The sequence below is a fragment of the Talpa occidentalis genome, unplaced genomic scaffold (assembly GCF_014898055.3).
Source record: "Talpa occidentalis isolate TD23 unplaced genomic scaffold, MPIMG_talOcc4v2.1 talOcc4.18, whole genome shotgun sequence".
Classification (NCBI taxonomy): domain Eukaryota; kingdom Metazoa; phylum Chordata; class Mammalia; order Eulipotyphla; family Talpidae; genus Talpa; species Talpa occidentalis.
In genome coordinates, this window is record NW_023601851.1 from 1,060,784 (window position 1) to 1,085,681 (window position 24,898).

A 24,898-nucleotide genomic window follows, 5' to 3' on the forward strand; every position below is an offset into this window, starting at 1 on the left:
AAGGGGGAAAACAAGGTGATACTCAAACATATAGTCATAAATGAAAGAGGAAAAATTACAAAAGACATAGCAGAAATGCAGAGGATAACCAGGAACTACTATGAACATTTACATACAAACATATTCAACAATCTAGAAGACATGGACAAATTCTTAGAACTATACAATCACCCAAAGTTGAACAGAAAAGAAATAGAAAACAAACCAATTGCAAGCAGCCAAATTGAAAGAGTAATCAAAACCCTCCAGAAAGACAAAAGCCCAGGGCTACATGGATTCATGGGTGAGTTCTACCAAATGTTCAAAGATGAACTAGTGCTGATCCTACAAAAAAAAAACTTTCAGAATATTGAGAAAGAAAGTATACTACCAAGTATATTAAACAAAGTCAACATGAAAACCAAACAAAGGCAACACACAAAAGAGAAAACTATAGGCCTCTCTACCACAGAAACAAAAATCCTCAAAATAAAATCTTAGCAAATAAAATGCAAGAATGCATCAAAAGTTTATTCACCATGGCCAAGTGGCATTTATTTCAGGGACACAAGAATGGTTCAACATCTGAAAATCCATTAATGTGATCCAACACATCCACAACAAAGAAAATAAAAACTGTATGATCATGTCAATAGATTCTGAGAGAGCACTTGATAAATTTCAGCATCAATTACAATGAAGGCCCTTGAAATATTTGGGATAAAAGGAACATGCTGCAGCACAGTAAAAACTATAGATGACAAAACCACAGCTAACATTCTCAATGGGGAAAGACTGAAAGTCTTCCCTTTAAGATCTGGAATAAGACTAGTATGTCCATTCTCACCACTGATATTCAATATAATACTGGAGGTCCTAGCTTGAGCAGTTAGGCAAGAGAAACACATGCAAAGAATACAAATAGAGAAAGAAGAAACAAAACTATCATCATTTGCAGATGATATGATAATATATAGAGAAAACCCTAAAAACTCCATAGGAAACCTGGTTAACAGGTTTTGTTAACCTGGTTAACAATACATGAGTTTAGTAAAGCAGCATGTTACAAAATCAACAAGCAAAATTTGGTAGCCTTCTTATATGCAGACAATCAATATGAAAAGGAAGAAATTAAGAAAACCATCCCATTTATAATTGTACCAAAACAATAAATGTATGGGATTAATCTACCAACAAAATTATAAAACATTGCTAAAAGAAATGAAAGAAGACACAGAGAAATAGAAAAACAATCCCTGCTCCTGGATGGAAGAACTAGCTATCATTCCAAAAGCAATCTACATAATAAAAATTTCCAATAAAAATTTCATCGGCATCCTTTAAAGAAATAGAACAAATATTGCTTAAACTCATAAGAAATCCCAAAAAACTCATAACCAATCTCTCCTGAGTAAAGGAATGAAAATGGGGGTATTACAACCCCAGACTTCAAACTTTACTACAAAACCCTAATAATTAAAAACAGCATGGTACTGAAGCAAAAACAGACACACAGTCCAATGGTCTGGAATTGAAAACCAAGAAATAAAGCCACACACATATGTTTAACTAATCTATTTCAAAGGTGAAAAGAATATTCATGGGAAACACGGATTGTCTATTCAATAAATGGTGTTAGAGAAACTGGGACCACCACATGCAAAGATTGAAACTATACTATCACCTCATGCCGAACACACACACCATAAAATGAATAAAATACCTGAATGTAAGAGCTGAAGCCATAAAATTCATAGAAGAAACATAGGAAAAACACTGATGTACATCTCAGAAATATTCCTGAGGACTCATCCTCAGAAGCAGAGAAAATGAAGGGGAAGAAACAGCTGGACTACATTAAACCAAAAAACTTCTGCACGTCAGAGACAATAATCAAAACAAAGAGACATTCCACTAAATGGGAGAGAATATTTGCACATTATATGACAGATAAGGGACTGATATTAATGATTTACAAAGAACCTACACAACTCAACAAAGACAAAGCAAACAACCCAATCAAATATGGGCATAAACTTTCCAGTGTGCTGCAATCTCCACCACTCTCTCTTGCTCTGCACTGGCACTCTACACTCTTATTTATATCACCTGTGTGAATATTGTACATACCTGAGTTTGTTAAATATTCTAGTGCAAGAACTCTTTTTATTTTCAGATAAGGAAAAAAAATCCCAGAGAGGGCAACCATGTTACTCAGAATTCAGTTTTCTTAGGGACACAGGTTCCTGTTTTGCTCTGGAGGGCTATGGCTACTTGGTGAATGAAACTGTCCTTGAACAGGCGTCTTCTTCATAATGGTGACTACAGTCTCTTGCACTCCCATTTTCTTCAGCTAACCTTTGCAATGCATTTATTTCACATGCTGAATCCCATAGGCTGCCGAGTTTCTGGTCCTTAAATATTCTGGTGCCAGACTTCTATTTTTTTTTTATATATAAAATGAGATACTGATTACTTAGGGCAGAAGGATGGGGTGGTGAACAGCTCCCCCGAGGCCAGCAGCAGCCTCCTTCTCCCCACAAGTTGTTACAACAACCAATCATATCTTATTGTTAAATATTTCATGGGGGACAAAACTGCCTCCTGCATTTAAGAATGTTTTTTCTAGCTGTAAAATCAAAGAACCCATTCTTCATGTTGATATTATTGCCTTAAACCTGAAAACAGAGAATTAGCAGGATCTACTTTTTTCATTTTTGCTTCTAAGTCTTTATAAGACCTAGTCACTCTTCCAAATGGATGGAGCTATACAGATGAATCAGTATTCTGACCTAAGTGAAGGTGGATGAGGACACTCATATTTTTGCCACTCTGTTTGCCTTACTTCCCGCTGACAGAGCAGGCAAGCAGCCATGAAATTTCACATTCTGTTTACATCTAATTTACAATTGAATTTTACAACTTCTGTTAAATTTTCTTCCACATCCAGCAAATGTCCAATTTCTTTTTTAGACAATGGACTTTTTTTTTTTTGCCAAAGATTGGACATATGAAAACTGGACAATGAAAGGTTACCTAACTGTTCCCCCCACCTCCCCTGACACTAATCACAGTGTTGGATTTCTGCTTAAGCAATTAAATTCAATACATCCTGCCAATGTCTGTAGTTGTTTGTAAAGATATCCATTCCATATTATGCATTGTGACCTATAAATCACTAATGCATTTACTTTAAGTGAACAGAAGTGCAAACATTTGATGTATTTTTCAGGTACATCTTCCTTCTGGCTCTTGACTGCGACTGAAGAGCTGAGATCTGGGGGTCTCCAGATGAATAAATCTGAGAACAACCCATGCTTTTGTGTTGGTGTGGAAACTGGAGGGTATGGGGGAAACTTTGATTTTAAGCATTGCTGATAAGAACCAAACAAGATCTATTTGCACAGGGACAATAGTTTTCTCCATTATTTCTAAGGCTTAATGTTGGGGAATGTCCACGCTCAACATCCATAGGAGCTCTAATGATGGCTGGCTCTGAGCTTTGTGTGCCTGATTTGCCTCCATGTGATCGAATGATCTGCTCTCTCCTCCTGACCAAAGTTACTGTGGCTGTACCATGTTCTGAAAAGTGCATCTATTCCTGAGGAAGGGTCAGAATGTCAGTGGTGGGAAGGGACCATATGAGCCAGCTTTGTGATCTCACTAAGTTCCAGAACGTTCACACACCAGAGGATCCCTTCCAGTTCTCCCCTTTGCTTCAGAGTCCAGCAATAGCAAAATAATAAACATGACTGGGAAGAACTGTCTCTTCCAGCTGAAACATTGCAAAGGGCTTTCCAGGCAGGATCTTTGGATTACACACCAACTTGGGTATTACTGTAGATGTAGACTTCCAAATGCACAGACTGAAAGAACTTCACCAATTTTCTCATCACACTTGAGGTAAGTTTCCCCCTAGCTCACCTCCTGTATTGCATGGGAAACTTTTCTCTTCACATCAGCATCTAGGGCAAGGATGATGAGTTGAAGAACAAGATAATAAAAATTCACTGTTCCCTTCAACTTGTTTCAAAATAATTTAATAGGATGTAAGGTTTCTTTATGTAGTCTTACAAGTATTTATTCTAAAACTAAGACTGAAGAAAAAATTATCTAGTATTTTCCCAGAGAGCAGGTGGTTTTCCCTTTGTTGTATTGTAGCAGACACCATCTCCTGAGATTGCAAAGATGGGGAATAACAGGGGAAAGGGGTCCCCAGCTGGGTCCTCATGATACCAGCTTCTCATCTAGTTCTCTGCCTCTTCATGCTTCTGACTACACATACAGATGGGAAGCTGCCCATTTCTGACTTTACCCCAGATACAGTGGGTCCTTGGAATACCTAGAGCCTACACATGATCACTGAGCATTGGATACCACCTGTGCTACTCTCCATGCATCGCCTGTTCTGTACTTGCAAACTCCCCACAAAGAAGGGACTTGAATTATTGCAGCTAAAGAGATGAAGCAACTGAGGCACAGGGAAGTGGATATACTCGCTGAAGGTGACAACAGCATGAGGAATGAACTTAGAATCACAGGGATTTGATCCACAGTCTCACACACAATGCGAGGCCCAGAGGCTGCAGCTGGTCCCTCCTCACACCACGCTGACAGTGATAACATCCTGGAGAGCAAACTAGTGGGCCTGTAACCTGGACTTGGGGGTGCAGGAGGAAGCCACCTTTATGCCACCACCTCAAGTGACACAATGAGAGGAGTATGGCTGGGACTGATGTGTTCCCAGAGGGCATATGCAAAGTTTTAAAGCTGTGAGTGAAGAAGAAGAGAAGACATGAAAGGATTAGGGGAAATACAGTGCCTCTGAAAGATGGAGTGTGTGGTGATGAGTAGGTGGCACAAGACATGGCCAGGTACAGCCGTGTGTGGGCAGATGTGGCCAGCTGAGGCCAGGTACTATGGTCAGCTGCAAGTTCTAGGGACAAATGGATGGGATTAGCAATTAGGAGATTTGCATGGGAGCTGCACAGGAAGTCAGATGTCTGATGTATCTGGTACCCCATGGCCCTTCATACTGAAGGGTGGATTAGGGTGAATAGAGAGGTGTCCTTCCCATCCTTACAAGGGCACAGCATGGCATGACCCCCTATACATTCCACCTCTCCAGAAGCCAGGAGGATATTTTTCTTGCCTCTGACATTTCACACTGACTGTTCATTCGCCTTCCATGTTTTACTGGAATCTGAAAGAAATGTCTCTAAAGCCCCAGGTATTATTTCACTTGAAACAACAGCCTGGCCTGGTGGCTGTTCGTGATCCCCAAAATCTCATGATCCTGCTTTGCATGAGTCTGTTCCTCAAGTTTCTCAGAACTACCATTTCTGCCTTCATCTCCCTTTCTCTTTTTTCCACAACACTCTTCCATCTTTACTGGACAGATACGACCCCATAGCTGGGCCATGAGGAGGAGATGAAGACAGAAGCTGTGACCCAATCATACTGAAAAGGAGGGGGTAATGGTAGACCAATGGAGCTCCCCAGTGGCTCCCCAGGACAAAAAAGACAAATACCATACAGAGAAGCCAGCCAAGGGTCAGAGAAATCCAAACTGGGAACTGGCTTTAGAAAGCTGACCATAGAACTGAGGTATACAGAGGGGAAGGGGTGAGGACACAGTGGGGAGGAGGCACAGGGATACAGTGGTGGGTCTGGTGTGGTAACAGCACCTGAGGGGGTGGATATATATACTTCAAAACAAATACTGGAAACCAGAGTTACCTCAATGGGAAAGAAACACCATATAAAAATTATTGAATGTCTTTGAGAACAATGTTCTAGAGTTACTTTTAAATATTCATTTGAGAAAGACAAATAGGAAAAATCATCAAAAAATGCAGAGAAATCCATAAAACTGCTGCTCCCCTAAATCTGGAATTTGCTTTCCTAGTACCATTGCTCATGCCATTCCCTGGGAAAACTGCCCAAATCCCCTCTTTCAGCTAAATCACCAGCACCCAGAGGGCAGGAGGAAGACCTGGTGCTTTTTTACCTTTGTAGCATGAGAGAACTGGTGTAAAGTCCACCTGTGTGTATGCAGGTATGTGTGCACCTGTACATGCTTACGCATGTGCCCCCCCCACCACTGTAGGCAACCAAAGGGTATGTGACATACCTTATTACTGACATAAAGCATTGAGGCATCTCCATGAAGTGGACCAAAGTGACTGACTTTATCACGAGGGCAGATGCTCAGTAAATTATAGTCAGCTGTCTAGATGAGTGGCCTGGACCATCTGTTATTCCACAGCCAAACGGGCCTTATTGGCTCTTTTGCCTCCTGGCCCTGTCAATCCTAAGAAATCTTGCAAGATTCAACTCTGCTGAAGGGTGATTCCGAATCTGCCCTAAAGTGCAAAATGATAGGTAATTTTCCAGGCAGAAATGGATCGGCAGGTGGGTGTAAATAAAGGGAACAAGAGAGGGTGATGCCATGTCCTCTGAGACAGGGCCTAGGTGAGGGCAAGAAGAGTGAGGTGTGGGCTGCAAGGGAGCACAGAAGCATAGTCATTATGATAAACACCATTCTGATGATGATGAATATTACCAAAATCATCAATAGGAACCAATCAATACTGTTGATCTCACTGTGCCTTTGGTGCCATTTTGGCCAACTGCTGAATGCTTGTGGTTCCATGTTCATTTAAAACTGCTGATATTCTGTTCTTTATCTTGCATGAATTTCATTTTCAAATGCTTATTTTATCTGGATTTCAGAGTTCAACTTTGCATGGGAGACAAATGCTTGGTACTATAAGCTCACCTCAAAATCACCCCAGTGCCCCCCCCAAATAATCTTATCACAAACTCAAGCTAATCCACTACCATTTTCTGGCACATCTAGAAAAAAATTCAACGAATGATGTGCCTTCCCCCCATAAACTGGTGGAGTTTAAATCAAAATTATCCATATTAAAATCTGAATATTTTTACAAGAGCCTGCTTCTGGGACTCACACATGGCAGCAGGCTCTAGCAGGGAGCTGGGCAGAGCTGGGACCTCACATAGACAAAGCCTTAACTCTCCAGCTTGTCTTAAACTAATTTGTGGAATAAAGATTTGTTTTTATACCATCTTACCCTGGTTTTACAATAATGTGTGAACAGAATGGCCTGAAGCATTTCTGTGTATTTTTAAAATGAGAAAACCAGAATGCAAAATTAATTACCACGAGTGAGAGCATTTCTTTCCTCTCAGCCCAGGGCCTAAGTCATTTCATTTTTTTTTTTAAATTTGAATATTTTATTTAATATAATTCTTACATCTTTTTTCATCTTTGCACAATGTATGCATTTTCATTTTGGTTATATTCTCCATACAATTGCACCCTACCTTATTTTGACTCTAGTCCTTTTTCCCTCACCTCTTCCTCCCCCCCATAATGTGTCTCTGGTTTATAGTTGCTTGTTGATTTTGATTTTTACTTTGTATTGATTAGTCTTTTTCTTGGTCTCTTATTTAGATTTTCTAAATTCCTGCTATGAGTGAGACCATAGGTATTTTTCTTTTTTCTTTCTGACTTATTTCGCTGAGCATGATCCTTCTAGTTCCATCTATATTACTGCAAACTGCATGTGTTTATCCTTTTTGATTGCTGAGTAATATTCCCTTGTATATATGTACCACATCTTCTTGATCCACTCATCTATTTTTGGGCATTTGGGTTGTTTCCAGAGCTTAGCTATTGTAAATAGTGCTGCTATAAACATAGGGGTGCAGGTGCCCTTTTGAATTAATGTTTCTGTGTCCTTTGGGTAAATACCTAGGAATAGAATTGCTGGGTCATATGGAAGCTCTATCTTTAGCAGGTTGAGGAATCTCCAGGCAGCTTTCCATAGTGATTGGACCAGTTTGCACTCCCACTAGCAGTGCAAGAGTTCCTTTTTCTCCACAACCTCGCCAATTATTGATGAAATTCACATGGAATCACCATAAACCCTGAATAGCCAAAGGTCTTCTGAAAAAAAAAAAAGAAGGGAATGGAAGCTCACACTCCCAGACTTCAAACTATACTACAAAGCCATAAGCATCAAAACTACATGGTATTGGAACAAGAACAGACACACAGACCAATGGAATGAATAGAAAATCCAGAAGTAAACCCACAGATTTATGGCCAACTAATCTTTGACAAAGGAGCAAAGAGGATGCACTGGAACAAAGAAAGTTTGTTCAATAAAAGGTGCTGGGAAAACTGGTCGCTACATGCAAAAGAATGACGCTTGACTACTACATCACACCATGCACAAAAACCAACCCAAAATGGATTAAAGAACTAGACATAAGACCTAAGTCATTTCTTAACCATCCCAGTGAATGGGGAGGGATTTGAAGAAGAAAAAATCCACTGCGTGTGAGAATTTAGCAGATTTTTAGCAGACGGTAAAAGGGTTTTATTTTCTTGACTGATGAAAGGGATATCAAACAACAGATTGACTTTGTGGGTATGATTCTCCCTGGATGAGAAATACACTGTGTCATAGCTCATCGATAAGAGTTAAAGGGAAATTATTTTACTTCCCCTACATAATTTTCTAGAGTAATATGAACCAGCACTTCTCTCCCTTGAGCACACTGGAAATGTGTGAAATTACAGCTCTACTCAGACCCCATTACTCCACCCTCATGTCAGTCAGTTAGACTGCTGTGAACCATGAGGGTTTTCATTTCTGGCAAATACCCAGATGATCTAGGAATGCTTAACTTTTTCTTTTAAAGATTTATTTATTTATGCATACAAGTACTGGGGTACAGGCCAGAGGTGCGGGGGCAGGATGAGAGGATTCACCAGAGACAGAGTGGGGAATAAAACAGGCAGATTGATTGAAATACATTGCTGAGGGGAGCAGCGGGTGAGTCATGAGAGGTCTGCTGCACCATTTGGGTAGCTCTACATGGGAATGATTCATTAAATAAAGGTACATATAACATGTCAGCCATGACATAATCTACTGGAAATTAACAAGTTTTTTAGGTCTATTAAAATTTTCTGCAACATATGCTTCACTTTTGCAATGTTATATTTTCCCAGGGAGTCATCCATTTCTCCTGTATTATCAACTTCAGTTGCTCTCTATATTTTTTCATAATTCTTCTGTTAAATGAAATCTTTTTACTCACAGACTTTTCGGTATTTTGGGAGGTCTCTAATACCCTGGAGAATTTAGAGCATTTTTGTTTTATTTTGTTTTGTTTCACATTTTTCAATGATAAAGACTATATCTTCCAAACAATTCAATAATTGCTTAGTATAGAATCACTATTACTCAGATATATACCAAATACAAGAGTTGGGAAGATGTTTTCTCACAGTAAATGAATTAAAGGTGACCCATTATTTTCACAAAGCATATTTTCTGTCCCAGGAAAAATAAGACACATAAATAATAGATTTGTAAAGACCAACAGAACATTAAACAATAAAAAGCAACTCCATGTGGCATGTGCTCCATGTGGCAGGACACTGGGAAATCCTAAAAGTCACTCATGACCCTCTGAGTCACACTGATTAGCAGAACCAAGAAAAGCTTAATTTATAACATTTCTCACAATAATGGCACAAGGATCTCTTGCTCAGATCCTGGAATTAACCAGTTAATCCCCCAGCAGTTGAGGGACTGGTTTTACTTGGCTGGTAACCACATTTGCAATGAACAGAATCCCATTAAATTCTCTCAGTTAAAACCAGATGGGAACTGACTTTGTGAATCCTACCTACATTCAACATTCCAAACGTGTCCAGTGGGTTCCTGTAATGAAGCAGCTGTGGACATGACCTCCAAATCAAGGTCTTCATCAAATTATGGTGACATCAGGTGTTATTCACAAGTCTCAGCCTCTGATGGATTATCACCTGGGAGTGCATTTCATAACTGGTGGTGAGACAGGTGTCTTTGTTTTTAATTGGTAATTGATCTGAATGATATGAATTGAAGTGTGATTCAGAAAATTGCTGAGAATTCCTACATCACAGTTTAAAGAACAGTAATTCTTTAAAATCTATGCCAACATCCAAGTACTACTACTGCTTCTGTCTCTACAGAGATGTCTTGAAGGTTGCTTTTTGGTTCAATGTTAACTATTGCTTCCCCGCTGAAAACTAAATGCCAATTTCACTCTCATTCCCTTTCCATTTTAAGCCTATCCCTACTCCAAGCCACTGATGAAGTGCTATTTCTCTTTTCTGTCAAATTTACCATATGGTTTTTTTGACCTCAAATTTTTAAGTCTTAATTTGTTACTATTCAGTGCTACCTGCTTATCACCATTTAGCCCTTTATCCAATTAAACAATGTTACTTCTATTATCAAGTTTTGGAAAATCTTTTTCAAGAAAATTTCAAATAGTGTGTGAACTCTCCTCTTTTCCAAACCTTTCTAGACCCTCAACAAAAGAAATAACCAGATCAATGCTTCTCTCTGCATAGTCATTCATAAAATACATTGTGGAGGGCCTCCCCTGGTGGAGCAGCAGTTGAGCAATGGGCTGTGAAGCTGCCTGCAGCCTCTGCAATGCTGGTTCAAACCCCTGCCACCAGCGAGGGTCCCACATGGCGCGCAGATCTCTCCTGCCTCTCCTGCTGCTCCCCTCAGCACTGCATTTAGTCACTCTGCCTGTTCTGTTCCCGGCTCTGGCTCTCGTGAATTCTCTCACTCTCCCGCGCTTCTGATTGTACCTAATGCTTGTATAAATAAATCAATAAATCTTAAAAAAATACATTGTAGATACTCAACATTATTTTAATCAAATTGAATTTTGGTGGATTTTTTTCCCCAGATGCTTTTCTGTTTCACCATGACTCTCATAAATCTTTTCTTCTGAAGACTCCATAAGAAACATGTTTATCATGATTATTCTCTCTTTTAATCTTTTAGATTCTGAAATATATTGTACATTCATTTATCAGTTTCTAGACATTGAGATATAATATTAATAGAATAGGAACAATAAAGAAACTATGGCATATAAATAAGGTTTTCTTTCATTACAAAGACAGCTTTTAAGAAGATGTTATTGTTCAGGCCTAACTAGTTTGGTAAATAAGAACATTTGTGCTTTAGGGCTTCTCCAGTGGCGCAGCGGTTGAGCGCTTGGTTGTGAAGCTGCCCGTAGCCTCTACAGCGCTAGTTCGATCCCCAGCTGCTCCCCACTCCGGCGTGCAGACCTCTCCTGCAGCCCGCTGCTCCCCTCAGCAGTGTAGTTCAGTCCTTCTGCCTGCTCTGCTCCCCGCTCTGGCTCTGGTGAATTCTCTCACCCTCCCGTGCTTCTGACTGTACCCAGTGCTTGTATAAATAAATAAATAAATCTTTAAAAGAAAAAAAGAACATTTGTGCTTTATACTTAACTGAATAATTTTGGTAGGGACACAGGGAAAAATCGTGTATTATGATAACTGGCTCCAAAAATATGATTCCAAACCCACAGAAAACATGTGAGACTGATAAACCTAGCAACCAAGACCTAAGAGAGAATAACAGCAAAAGGCCACTGACAAGATCCTGAAACACTGATGCCCACTGGAGTAGTGAATCTACCACCAGTAGGTGACAAAGAATTCAACTGGTGTTTACATTGAGAGTCAAAAATAAAATGTGCCACACAGTACACAATTTCAATTTTGTTGGGAAAGTTCATCCATGGTGGGTGGGTTTTGTTCTTTCCTTACATTTCAATCTGCCATCATATGCTGTTCTGTTTGGAATCTGTGAAGAAGATCCAACCTTGTGCAGATACATAGTTGGAAAAGCTGATTAAAATGCTTCTTTCATTCCCAACTGTGTATCTGTACAAGAATGAAAGAAGCACATTAACCAGCTTTCTAGATAACTGTAGATGTCATTCTTTGAACAAAGTGAAAATGAGTAGTTTAGTTAAGAGGAGGTCCTTAGAGAGGTCATGAGATTGGAATCTACAGTCTGTATTAATGAATTTTCCATCTGTGGCCCCCGATAAAAATATGTGGTTTTTACCTCAAAACAGACAACAAATAGGCAGACAACCCAATAACAATGGACAGAGACCCACTTAGACACTTACTAGAGAACACAGGTGATGACCAATGAACAAATAGAAAATGGTTCAACACCAATCATTATCAGGAATATGTGAATCAAAACTATGATCAGGTCTCACCTCAGCCCTGTGAGAATGGCCCACATTAAAAAGAATGGAGAAAAATGGGGAGGTGGATGTGGAGAAAAAGGAATTCTCATCCACTCTTGGGAATACTGTTTGTGAAGCTTCTGTGGAAAACACTATGGGCAGAGATTAAAAAAAATAAAAATGAAAATCCCAAAGGTTGCAGCAATACTTCTGCTAGGTATTCACTCAAATATGAAAACTCGAAAATACCAAGAGATTTATAAGCTCCTGTGGTCACAGCAGTGCTGTCCATAATTGCCAAGTACGGGACCAACCCAAATCCCAACAACTGAGAAATGGATAAATTGGGGATAGTCTATACAAATACTCAAGGAAATACTGCAAAGGCATGAAAAGGAATGAACCAGTGCCTTTGGGAACAGAATGGAATCATGGAATCACCCTCCAGTGATGATTTTAAGTGAAAAAAGTCAGAAAGTGAAAGGAAAATCGTGTCACACTTCTGTAGAATATAACCAAAGAACCTAACTGACAAAGCACAACAAAAGTAAATCTTAGAAGTTTGGGGAAAATGCTGGTTAACAGAAAGAACAGGAGGGGGAAAGTAAAGGAGGGAAAGTGGTGGGGTTCTCAGTGGAGGTTCAGTGAAGGATGAGGGAAGTGTGTGCACATGTGGAGGAGAAAGACTGTAATGTCACAGTTAAACAAATATGTAAACAACTGACAAGTGAATAAAAAAAAAGAGTCAGAAAATCCTTGGGTTTATCTTAACACTTTACATGGACCTTTCAGTCACATGTGTTTTTGTGACTTGGTGCATTATTCATTTATAAAATAGTGCTTCAGTGTACTCTGCAGATCTTCTAAATATTCACACATTGCATTATGTGGTATTAAAAACAACTCATTTGTTAAAATCACCACTAATCTCCCTCCAGGACAGTCTTGAAATTATGGGGAAGCTATTGAACTCCTTGGTGATAATTACTGTAAGTTATTATACTTGGGGAGAACAGTCTCTTGTAACTTTCAAGAAGATATCTTCCAAATCTTCCAGTGTGATATTTATTTGGTAGTCATTACTTCCATGGAAAATAGAATTCCATGGGAGAAGAAAAGGATCCACTTTAACAAATAACCCCAAAATGTCAGCCTGATATCAAGTTTTAAGCACACTGTCCCAACTAGATCATGCAGGATGGAAATGGAATAAAATTAAGTGCTTCCATCTTCATCAAGGACATTGTAAGGGAAACAATATTGTCATAAACTACCCCATGTAGAGCAGGAAGAATAAGAAAAGTAGCAAGTTTAGTATCATGGACTTAATTTGCATTGAGTACTAGCAGTTTTACCCTGGACTGCTTGTGTGCTATCAGTAGCAACTCTACACAGTGCAGGAAAAAAGGCAAATACCGCTTAAGCAGTGTTAGAAAAATACCTTGGCTTAACCCCAAAAGGGGTTTGGAAATTCCCAGGGACCTGTGAAGTACAGTTTACCAATTACCAATTTATATCTTGAGAGTCGTCAATTCCTTCATCACTTTGTTCCTATAAGGTGTGTTTTTCCCCATAAAATTATTACTACTTAATTTCTCTTGCATGTGATGAATGTGTAAAAGTCCATATCTGATGTTGGTGAAGTTATCTAGATTAATGGATAGAGTCCTTCATTCAGCATGGAAAGCATTTGTATTTGCAAAATGTCTCCCATCCCTCCCCGCCAGGAGGAATCTCGGGCAAGCAGTGTAGTGAGTTGAAAATCGTTGCAATACACAGTCATCTTTCAATTTCCAACATAAGCACCAAAGATATGAGTTATACAGTCATGATTTATAACAAAATGACTGACCGAGGGGTGATACCAAGTGGAAAAATCGCTTGCATGGCGAAACCAAATTAGGTTGGGCTCATGAAGGAATAGACTGAAAAGTCTGTGTTCATGCCAATCCTTCAGGAGCCTGGTGCTCCCACATGCCTCCATTTCTGAGTTCTTGAGGGATTTGGAAATAAATAGAGGAGAGGCTGAGAAAAGAGAACAAGCCCAGCTCTGACTTAAACCCACACGTGTATAATCCACCTTATGTGGACTGACAGGTCAGCAGGGCAGCTTACAGGCTGGATAATCCAAATCATCATCTAGGTTTCCTCCCAACCTCCACCTATTTCCATTTCCCACTCTCTCGAATTCTGAGTTTCCAAAACCAATAAATCATTCAATCCTGAGTGCCTGGTAGACCAGACCTGCCATAGGTGGTGCTTTGTAGAACTAGAGAATGGTGTCCTTCTCAAGAATCAGCCCAGAGAGAAACAGACCACTTTGTAACAGTGATACATCCTTTCTTCTGCATCACATGAAACAAATCCCTTTGGGAATCTGTAAGTAGAAAACCCCTTTGAATGCACCCACATGATTTTATATAATTTCTGAGGGTATTCTAGCCTGTATTCACATTAACAGCCACTATGTGAGTGACCAATGTTCCCTGCAAAGTCACTAGGACATAATCTTTGTGTCTTCAGTTGAATTTGTTGCGATACCGCAGGCCAACCTGAGTGTGTTAACAGTGCCATTATTTATTCACCAAGCAATGACTCCTATCAGTTATTTTCTGAAATGTCCACATCTGGGATGTGAACAACACTGACACCTTAAGCACCAGAAATAGCAGTTGAAGCAAATCTGATGACTGAGCCTTCAGCTTATGATGATGCAAATGGGCCCTTGCCTTCCTCTAGAACCCACCATTCACATCTTCTAGAAGTCATACCATTTACATCCATGAAAAGGAAAAACCAGAAGTGCAGACTCTCTCATAAATGCTACAATTAGGAGAAAAAGGACATTAGAGTAAGGGGTAATGCCTACTTCCAGAAACTGGGTCCAGGCTAAACAGCTTGGGATGCAGTGAAGTGACTGGCTAATTTCTGGGCCTGGTTATTTTAGAGGAAATGGTGTTCTATATCAGAAAGGACATATCACAGGGCCTCCCCAGTGGCGCAGCGGTTGAGCGCTGGGTTGCGAAGCTGCCCGCGGCCTCTGCAGCGCCGGTTCGATCCCCGGCTGCTCCCGGCCACTGGAGGAGGGTCCCACATGGCGCGCAGACCTCTCCTGCCGCCCGGTGCTCCCCTCAGCAGTGTACTTCGGTCCTTCTGCCTGCTCTGCTCCCCGCTCTGGCTCTGGTGAATTCTCTCACCCTCCCGCGCTTCTGACTGTACCCAGTGCTTGTATAAACAAAACAAACAAACAAACAAACAAACAAATAAAAACATGCCTCTATTTAAAAAAAAAAACTTTCAAAAAAAGAAAGGACATATCATATGAGGTCAACAAAGTAACAGTTTGGTGGATAATGGATGCTTGACATTTTTTTCCAAAGCAGGAAGCATTCTGATCAGAGTGAGAGGGAATTCAATATTGAAAAATACAATCAGATATATCTATAAATGACAGGTCAATAAATTTATCTCCCAGTCCTTTGTAACCCAACATCTTTTCCATAGCTTGTACAGAAAAAGAAAGGTAAAAATGTATGTACCTAACCAGATATATTATTGTATGTTGCTCTTACATCATATTAAATACAGCCCATCAAAAGAGTTTTTTGTATAATCTGTATTGGCTGCCATTGTTGATTTCATTTCACAAATGGTTGTAGTGACTCTCCTAGCTAAGAAATGCATTGTATAAGTGTGTGTGTCTGTGTGTGTGTCTGTGTATGTGTGTGTGTTGCCCATGGGGATTTGGGAGAATATTATTCTCAAAGATGCAAGAATAAGTAGCAAATAATTTGTTCCATTCCAGGAACAACAGGCTAGACAACAGGGAGGTGCAGAGAGGAATAATAAAAAAAACAGTGCACTCTGCCACAGGAGAAACAAAGCTAAAATGCTAAAGAAACATGCATAAGCCATGTTCAGGTGCCCAGCACCAAGCACTCCACTGGCATGCTGTAATGAGGACTGAATGCATGAGGAGTGAAAATTAAGTGGCAAGATGCTTTCCCCCACTACAGAAAGTACCACATCAAGTGGAAATCAATCTCAGAGACAGTATTAAGAGCTGATAATGATATAGCACTTAAGTGACCTCAGTGCTGTCCCACTGCTAACGAATATGGCATTTTCCAAGAAAACACAAGGTGAACATCCTTATGGAATGCTTTGTGCAAGGCTAGTGGGTAGGATATACCCAGAAACATTTTTTAAAATGGGTGCAATATTGCATGTATTAACGAAACAAGTTGAGTGCCTCCCTAATGGAGCAAGGGGGTAAGAATCACATTATGAAGCAATTCACAGCCTCTGCAGCATGAATTCAATCTGAGCCAAGAAGTTAGCCCACATGGCACAGCAGAGCTCTCCTGTCTCCCCGCTGCTCCTCTCAGCAGTGTGTTTCAGTAGATCCAACTATTGTGTTCCCCACTCTGTCTCTGGTGGATCCTCTCACCTCCTCCATCTCTGACCTGTACCCCATAAATAAATGTATGCATAAATAAATAAATCTTTTGAAAAAAGTTGAAAAGATGTGAAGTTTAAAGAGATTTTAACTTAATACCTTTATAAAATAAGGTCAACAGTGAAATTATTTATCACCTCAAACACTTATCAGTGGTAATTTTAAATGGTCTGGTCACTGAAATGAACACAACATCAAAAGTGCCCGGTGTGGAAAAGGCTAGACAAGGGTTAGGACAGTTGTTCTCCACATTACCATTCTGCAAATGAGCAAAGAGCTGACTTAGTGTACATGCTTTTGTTCTAGGAAGTGAGCAAGGTTTGTGCATTGTTTTTTTTTAAATAGAGGCATGTTTTATTTATTTATTTGTTTGTTTTTTATTTATACAAGCACTGGGTACAGTCAGAAGCACGGCAGGGTGAGAGAATTCACCAGAGCCAGAGCGGGGAGCAGAGCAGGCAGACTGACGAAATACACTGCTGAGGGGAGCAGCGGGCGGCAGGAGAGGTCTGCGCGCCATGTGGGACCCTCCTCCGGTGGCCGGGGAGCAGCCGGGGATCGAATCGGTGCTGCAGAGGCTGCGGGCAGCTCGCAACCCAGCGCTCAACCGCTGCGCCACCGGGGAGGCCCCTGTGCATTGTTTTAATTAGGTACTAAGTAAAAACCAACACTTTTTCCCTCTGTGCAAATCTACTTAGAAAATAATCTAACCCGGTCAAAATATATGCACTTCACACTTGAGCTTTAAAAGTTGTTGAGCTTAGGTTCCTCTCCAGGGCTTTCCTTACAGTCCATAATCTGATTTGCGGTCACAATATGAACTTAAAACAAAACTGGGCACTTATTTCTTCAGTCCCTCTCTTCCTGTCCACCCATGTTCCTGCAATGACATTCAGGCCTGTTCCTTTCTAGTCAGTCAGGGAGGTTCTCTTGCCCACAATTTCAGCACCGTGGCAGAGAACAGCCCCCCGGCTACAGAAACAACCGCCTTGATCTCAGCATCATCAGGGAGGACAGCTCCACCAACACTCTGTTGAGTGTAAGGAATTGTCGGGGCCCAGACCTGAGGCCCAGACCTAAACATCCGGGTTCTTGCCTGAAGCGGGTACTGAATGTTAGCTCGAGTGAAGGTTTCAAGTTTCCTATTGTGACGACTGAACCTTTCCCCCTGCTTGCTACTGTGGCTTGTTTGCATTGGTGGTCTCTCCTTGCTAGAGATAACGAGAGACCTCCTCCTCTGAACCCTATATAACATTGTACACATTCCTGAATAAATGAGACTGGCGATGATCCTGGCTTTGTCTCCACTCCTCGCGTACCCCTGTCCCATACCAAGCCCCTGCTTCCTCCCCCGGGTACCCCGTTGATTTGCCCGGCTGGCCCGGACATTTGGCGCCCAACGTGGGGCCCGGGTACGAGGAAGAACTTACAGAGGGAGAAGACGCCCGAAAAGGAAGCTAGCTAGCTCAGGAGGAAGCCTTATCGACGTGGGACCCTGCCGCGTCGTGGATAAGGTAAGCTCAGGTACAGCGTCTGAATCATGGGACAGGAAATAAGCCAGCATGAGATATATGTGAAGCAATTAAAAGTGGCACTTAGGACGTGAGGAGTCAGGGTCACAAAAAAGGATCTACTCCACTTTTTTGATTTTGTTCAAGACCTGTGTCCTTGGTTCCCTCAAGAGGGCACAATAGATCAAAAAAGGTGGGAATGGGTAGGAGATGCTTTAAATGATTTCTATGAAGCTTTTGGCCCCGAAAAAATTCCGGTGACAGCATTCTCATACTGGAATCTAATTAATGATTTAATTTCAAAAAAGGAAGCCTACCCTGATATTACAAATACCATTTGCCAAACCAAACAACTGCTTAGAAGTGCTTTTCCCAGCACTGCAGGGGCCCCATCCCCCAATGATCGCTGTGCTGTGAGGACTTAATTCCGACAGTGATGCGAAGGATGATCCATCCAAAGAAGAACAAAAAGAACCTTTAGAGAAAAATGAAAGGGCCTCTCCCGACCGGCCCAAAATAAAAAAGAAAAATAGAATTTATCCCTCTTTGAGCAAGTTTACTTTTGTAGCTACAAACCCTCCTTGCTCATCTGAAGAAGAGGGCGGAGTTTTTCCACTGCTTAACTCCAAAAGCGAAATCAAAGTTGCTTCGCAACCTCCCCCCACTATCGCAAAAGGGGAGGATCCTGAGGCGGGCAAAGTAGATTGGAGCAACCTGGAGGAGGAGGCTGCACGTTACAATCCCCACTCTCCTCCTTACTACACGGCCGCTGTTGCCTCTGTGCCCTCACAACTCGCTGACCCTAATCTCGACCTTAAAAACCAAAATCGCCCACCTTGAGGAGCGCATGCGCCTACAGGCTCGTTATCATAAACTTTCCCTTCAACTTCGACAGATTCAGTTAACTTCTTCATCCAACTCAGATCCCGCTCCGCCATTATGGGGGAGGGGTGATGCCGAGGCCACTTCAAAGCCGCCCTTAAGGGGCGGGCTTGAAGCTGACGTCACCTTAAAGCCGCCATTATGGGGCGGGGTTAGCGCCGAAGCCACTTTAACTCCTCCCCTGGCTCCCGCGGCTTTGTCTGCTTTCCCGCCTCCCAAAAAGCCCTTTTCCGCGGCTTCTGTCTTTCCAGTTATTAAAGCTCTAGATGCTGAAGGCCAATGCCGCCGTTATCACCAGCCACATAATTTCCAACATTTAAAGGAATTAAAAACTGCTGTTACCCAATTTGGTGCTAGTGCCCTTTTCACTCTCACAATTCTTGATTCTATCGCAGAAGGGTGGCTCACTCCCCTAGACTGGCAAACTTTAGTAAAGGCTGTCCTTGACGGCAGAGATCATTTACTTTGGAGAACTGAATTTCAGGATCTCTGTACAGCCCTAACCCAGTTCTGATCTGGGGAAGGGGATCAGTATGTTTCTCTTCACAGACTCATGATGCTGCCCGATGGTTGCCTGAAGGGCTTGTCAGATTTGTTACAGATTTGTTACAGCATGGTGACCGCTTCCTGACTCATCCTCTATGCTGAGATGTTACTTTTCTCTTCGGCTTTTGCTGGCTTCAAGGATCCAGGCAAGATTGTGCCTTTGACTCAACATCTTCATGGTAAACCTTGTGAGTACAGGTGGGGCTATTTCTCTACCGCTCCTAATGGGTATGTCTCTTACATTACTTGCCCTGGCCACATCACATATTTGGTCACTGTTGCAGGCTCCAGCCGTAAGTCCAGCTATAAATGCCTCCGGACAGCTATAGGTGGCCCCTCACATGGAGGGCAGTGTACCTGCACTTCCTTTGCTGAGTCAGTACACTCCTCGTGTTACTGTTATAGAGCAACCCTGGGGTGGGGGTTCCACAAAGCCTATATGAAATTAGCTTTGGGAATTAAGACTGAATATACTGCTGTTCTTACTGCTGACATCCCCTGCATGTCAGCTATAGGCCTCTACCTTGCTGACCACCTGTGGTGCTAACAAAAGGTGGGTGACACAGTGTGCTGGGCAACTACTGCCCCAGTACATGTCACCGATGGAGGAGGTCCTCAAGACAAAGCCAGAGATCACTTTGTCAGTACAGTCTTAAAACAGCTTGCACCACGCCTTCCCCCTGCGCTTAGCTATCATCCACTTGCCCTTCCTGCTGAAAGACAAAAGTTGGGCATTGACTACAATACTTTTAATATCCTCCACTCCTCTTTCAATCTACTTAATTTAACAAATTCCTCACTGGCCAATAATTGTTGGTAATGCTTACAAATGGGTTTCCCTGTGCCTTTGGCCTTTCCAACAACCAATTCCTCACTTGCACCATACCGTAATTGCTCCTTCACGGTTCCCATTTTGGTTCAGCCTATCCAGTTTTTTGACACGCCGGGCGCAGTGGCGCGCGCCTGTAATCCCAGGCTACATGGGAGGCTGAGGCAGGAGGATCGCTTGATCGGCAGTTCTGGGCCACAGTTGGCCACAGTGCGCTGCACCCAGGTGCCCGCACGTTCACCTCCTCAGACGTGGTGACCTCTTCGGGCGCGGGGGTACCACACACAGTTGTTCGGAGCACGGAGAAGAGGCTCCTCTGGCGTTCTGGAAATAAATCACATCCATTGCCGGCTAACAGGACTGGTCAATGCGTGTTGGGTTTCCTTCTACCCAACATAAACGTGGTTCCTGGAAGTGAGCCCATGCCCATTCCAACGGTTGACCATTTTTTCAGTAGAAGTAAGAGAGCAGTACACCTGATTCCCTTATTTGCAGGCCTGGGTATAACTGCCGCTGTGGCCTCAGGGACAGCTGGATTAGGCATATCTCTCTCACAATATACTAAACTGTCTCAACAACTTATTAATGATGTTCATGCTCTTTCTAGTACTATTCAGGATCTTCAGGATCAGGTTGACTCCTTAGCTGAGGCAGTCCTTCAAAATCGACGGGGCCTTGATTTGCTAACTGCGGAAAAGGGGGGTATTTGCTTGGTCCTGCAGGAGAAATGCTGTTTCTACGCCAACAAATCAGGAATTGTCCGCAATAAAATCCGACAGTTACAAGATGACCTGGAAAGAAGACGCCAGGAGCTAGCTGAAAATCCACTCTGGACTGGTCTCAATGGACTCTTATCTTACCTTCTTTCCCTTGTGGGTCCCCTATTAACCCTTTTGATATTGGTTGTCGTGGGTCCTTGCATTTTTAACAGAATAATCACTTTTGTAAGACAACAGATTCAGGCCCTTCAGGCAAAACCCATTCAGGTACATTACCATAAGTTGGAGATGCGAGATAAGGGAGGCTCTTACTCAGACTTAACTCTCAGTCTGAAGAAATAAGACTCCCTTCCCTGTGCGATGGACTGGTCAGCCAATGACGGGTAAGATCGGGGGCAGACTCAAAATGGCTTGAGGTGCTAAATCGCCACACGTCTGTGACTCCTGACGACCTAAGACAGGCGCAGTCCCCGAGGGGTTTTTGTCTTTTCGCTCTCTCATTAGAAATAATAGAAAAGGAGGATCTGTCGGGGCCCAGACCTGAGGCCCAGACCTAAACATCCGGGTTCTTGCCTGAAGCGGGTACTGAATGTTAGCTCGAGTGAAGGTTTCAAGTTTCCTATTGTGACGACTGAACCTTTCCCCCTGCTTGCTACTGTGGCTTGTTTGCATTGGTGGTCTCTCCTTGCTAGAGATAACGAGAGACCTCCTCCTCTGAACCCTATATAACATTGTACACATTCCTGAATAAATGAGACTGGTGATGATCCTGGCTTTGTCTCCACTCCTCGCGTACCCCTGTCCCATACCAAGCCCCTGCTTCCTCCCCCGGGTACCCCGTTGATTTGCCCGGCTGGCCCGGACAAGGAATGAGGCACATGGACCCAGGGAGAACAATAGTTCACCCAACAGAAACCCACTAATACGAAGTTTGAATTCAAGCATAAACCAGTTATGTCAGAAGTCACCCTAGTGCCCACATTCAGGAGAACTGCATGAAAGGGCACAGCTGCATGCACCTGGTACAGTACATCTCTGTGAAAGGGGGAGGAGCAATGAGCAGGAGCCACTTTAAGTAACCCCACTTACAGGCAGTCATCATGGACTACAAGTTCCATGAGGTCATGACATGGCATGGGAACAGTTGGGAAGGAGCAAGGTGGATGTATAAGTGGAGGTGGAACAAAGGAGGGAGACAAGACACACAGAACGAGGCACATGAAGGAAAGACATGCAGAGACCTTGGAATAGACATGTGGAGGAGACAGATGGGAAGAAGTAGACGATGGAAGTTGTTATCTATATGTGGAATATTTGGAATTTTGAGTCTCCTTCTGTTTCAGCTCTCTCAGCCTATCCACTTCCTGAGGGTCCCCACCAGAAGGTACTTAGGCTTGTGGCAAGCCATCTGGCCCTCAAGGGCCCTGGTTTTGAACAGGCTTCTTTGTCTGGGCTTTTGCCCATAAGGAAAAGGGTAATTTTTTAGTTTACTGGGAAACCATTATTTGAAATCCCTTCTCTTCTCTCTCTCTAGGCCATTGTGTTAAAATCTTTTCACACAAGAATCTACTTTGCCTTTGTGTGGTATATGGCCAAGTCCCTGTTTGAGTGTGCATCACTTAAGTGTTTGGGTCCCTGGGTACCTCCTGGCCATGCTCTAACACTTCCAGGGAGGTGGCAAACTTTTGCCCTTTTTATGTCATTGGTGTATCACAAGTCAGCTCATATTGTGAACATCATCAGGCTGGACAATTACTGGAGCACCATGCTTCATGCCTTACAAGAAAAACTTCTAACATGATGGCCTCATGTTGCACAAGATCTCCAAGTATGTATCACAGTCAGGGGGTACACGTTTTAATGAGAAAACAAACCATTCAAACGTGAAGAGGTAGCAAGACTAACACATAGCCCCTGTTCTCATCACCAGTCTACAGATTTCAAGGGCCGGTCGAGGTACTGGGACAAGCCAGCCAACTGCAAAACAGGGCAAGGTGGGAACGTTATGGGGAGAGCACTCTTGTCTATTGGGACCATAGATCACTGCCTTAAAAATCTCAGTAAGTGCCGCGGACCAGCACAGCAGTAGACGATGAGCCCGCCTCAGGGCTGAGAGAAGCGTGCAGGGTGGTCAGGGTGTCGGTGAAAGAAATGACAAACAGACACACTTCAAGAGAGTGAAAATCTGAGTGTAATTTTCTTTGAGTTGGTGACCAGTATATATATGTTCTCTAAAGGCATAGGAATGGTGAACATCAGTGAAGAAATCAGCTTGCTTATAGGTTTAGCTTATCATTGACAGAGCAGTGATTTACATCTGGACCCAGGTGCATTCCTGAGTAGTTAGGCTATTAATTTTTCTTTTTGTTTTATGTGATTACTTTTTGTTTAAACTACTCACTACCACTAAATTACTATTAATTAGCACGGGTAAGTTTTACTTTTCACAATGTAATATTTTTTTCATTAAGATTAATGCTAACAAGGCTAAGCATACAACAGAGAAATTATTAAGCTAACACTTCTATTAATACACAGAGTTTAGTAACGTTTCATTTGAATTAGCCTAGTTATTAGATTTCGTATGTTCTTTTTTAATCAGCAAACCAATGACCTTTTTAGACAGAGAAAGAGAAAAGATTTTAGAAAGAGAAAAGATTTTAGAGAGACAGTTGTATTAGAATAAAGTTTGTGGGCCTTGAGAAGGTGAGATAAGGTTAAGTGAGGTCAGCATTCCTGTAGTGGCTCCTTGGGGTCGTTATCTTTCAACAGGCTTCCGTCTTATCTATGTCTTCGGGGGGGTTTGCTGTTCTCCCCCTGCTTCAGGGAGTTTTGCTGTTCTCCCCCTGCATGCTGGTTCCTTGCCCAGCCGGACCTAGGGACCGTGGCGAAAGCCATTAGCCCTAAGGGTCACTGCAGGGGGAGGTGCAGCAACTAAGCCCATGAAAGCAACACAAAAAGATGAGCTTTTTCAGATTGAAGACATCAAGTCCTATTTCTGACCACAGGCCAGCCCAGGAGGACAACTGATAGACATTGTCAAACAGAAGATGTAGGCTTGAGGCTTAGTCGACAGGGTTTTGGTGAAGAGAAGCTGAGCTCAACTTCCTCCTTTCAGTCTTCAGACCTGTGCTAAGTCGGGAAACCTCCCTGACCTCCATTTTCTCATGAGTAATCAAAGCACTTCAGAATTCACTCTTAATATATGGAAGGGCAGACTCCAGAGTGATAATCGCTAGCGTGCACCTAAAGAACATCTTAAAATTGCTGAGAAAATTCCATGCTTACAGGTGTCTACCGGTATCCTAACCATGAAACCTGACGGGACTCTTAGATGTGGGATTCCACCTTCTATCAATAACAGAGAAGGTCTAAAGACTAGATATAGCTAGAAGAAGTCACCTAATAGAAGTCACTTCATAGAAGTCACCTAAAATACATATATTTGGCATAAGGATTATTTTGAGCTGATTGTTTCAAGAAACAGCAGATGGAGAGAAGCTCTGAAAACAGAAAAATACCTCTCCCTTAGTAGGATGTCTTCGTCTTTCTACCAGGAGAGAAGGAAGCCTAAAGGACCTGTATGAGAGTCATATCAATGCAGGGGGCAGGGAGGCTACTCTCCGTAACAGCCACATCTTAGTTCACTTATTGGTTTCATCATTGGAGATCCACGATTGTTCCACCCCACCCCTTTTTTGCTTGACTTTCGTAGATGTTGGCATTCAAACTGGTGCTTTAGAGGATCTCAGGCATTATTCACTTTCCTTAGCTAACTTCCATGTCTCCAAAGAGCCCACATATTAAAAAACCCTTTTCTGTTGTTCTCTCATTGACCTGTTTTGATTAGAGG

At 42.2% G+C, this 24,898-nt stretch overlaps 1 protein-coding gene across 1 annotated transcript in view; it reads left to right on the plus strand.

The window, feature by feature from the left end:
* LOC119250808 (membrane-bound transcription factor site-2 protease-like) overlaps positions 1-18,909 on the plus strand; it is a 73,902-nt gene extending 54,993 nt beyond the window's left edge. The window contains exon 10 of the mRNA XM_037518408.2: positions 18,638-18,909. Coding sequence (XP_037374305.1) covers positions 18,638-18,909 — 272 coding nt within the window. The remainder of the gene's footprint in view (positions 1-18,637) is intronic.
* Positions 18,910-24,898: the final 5,989 nt, after the last annotated feature.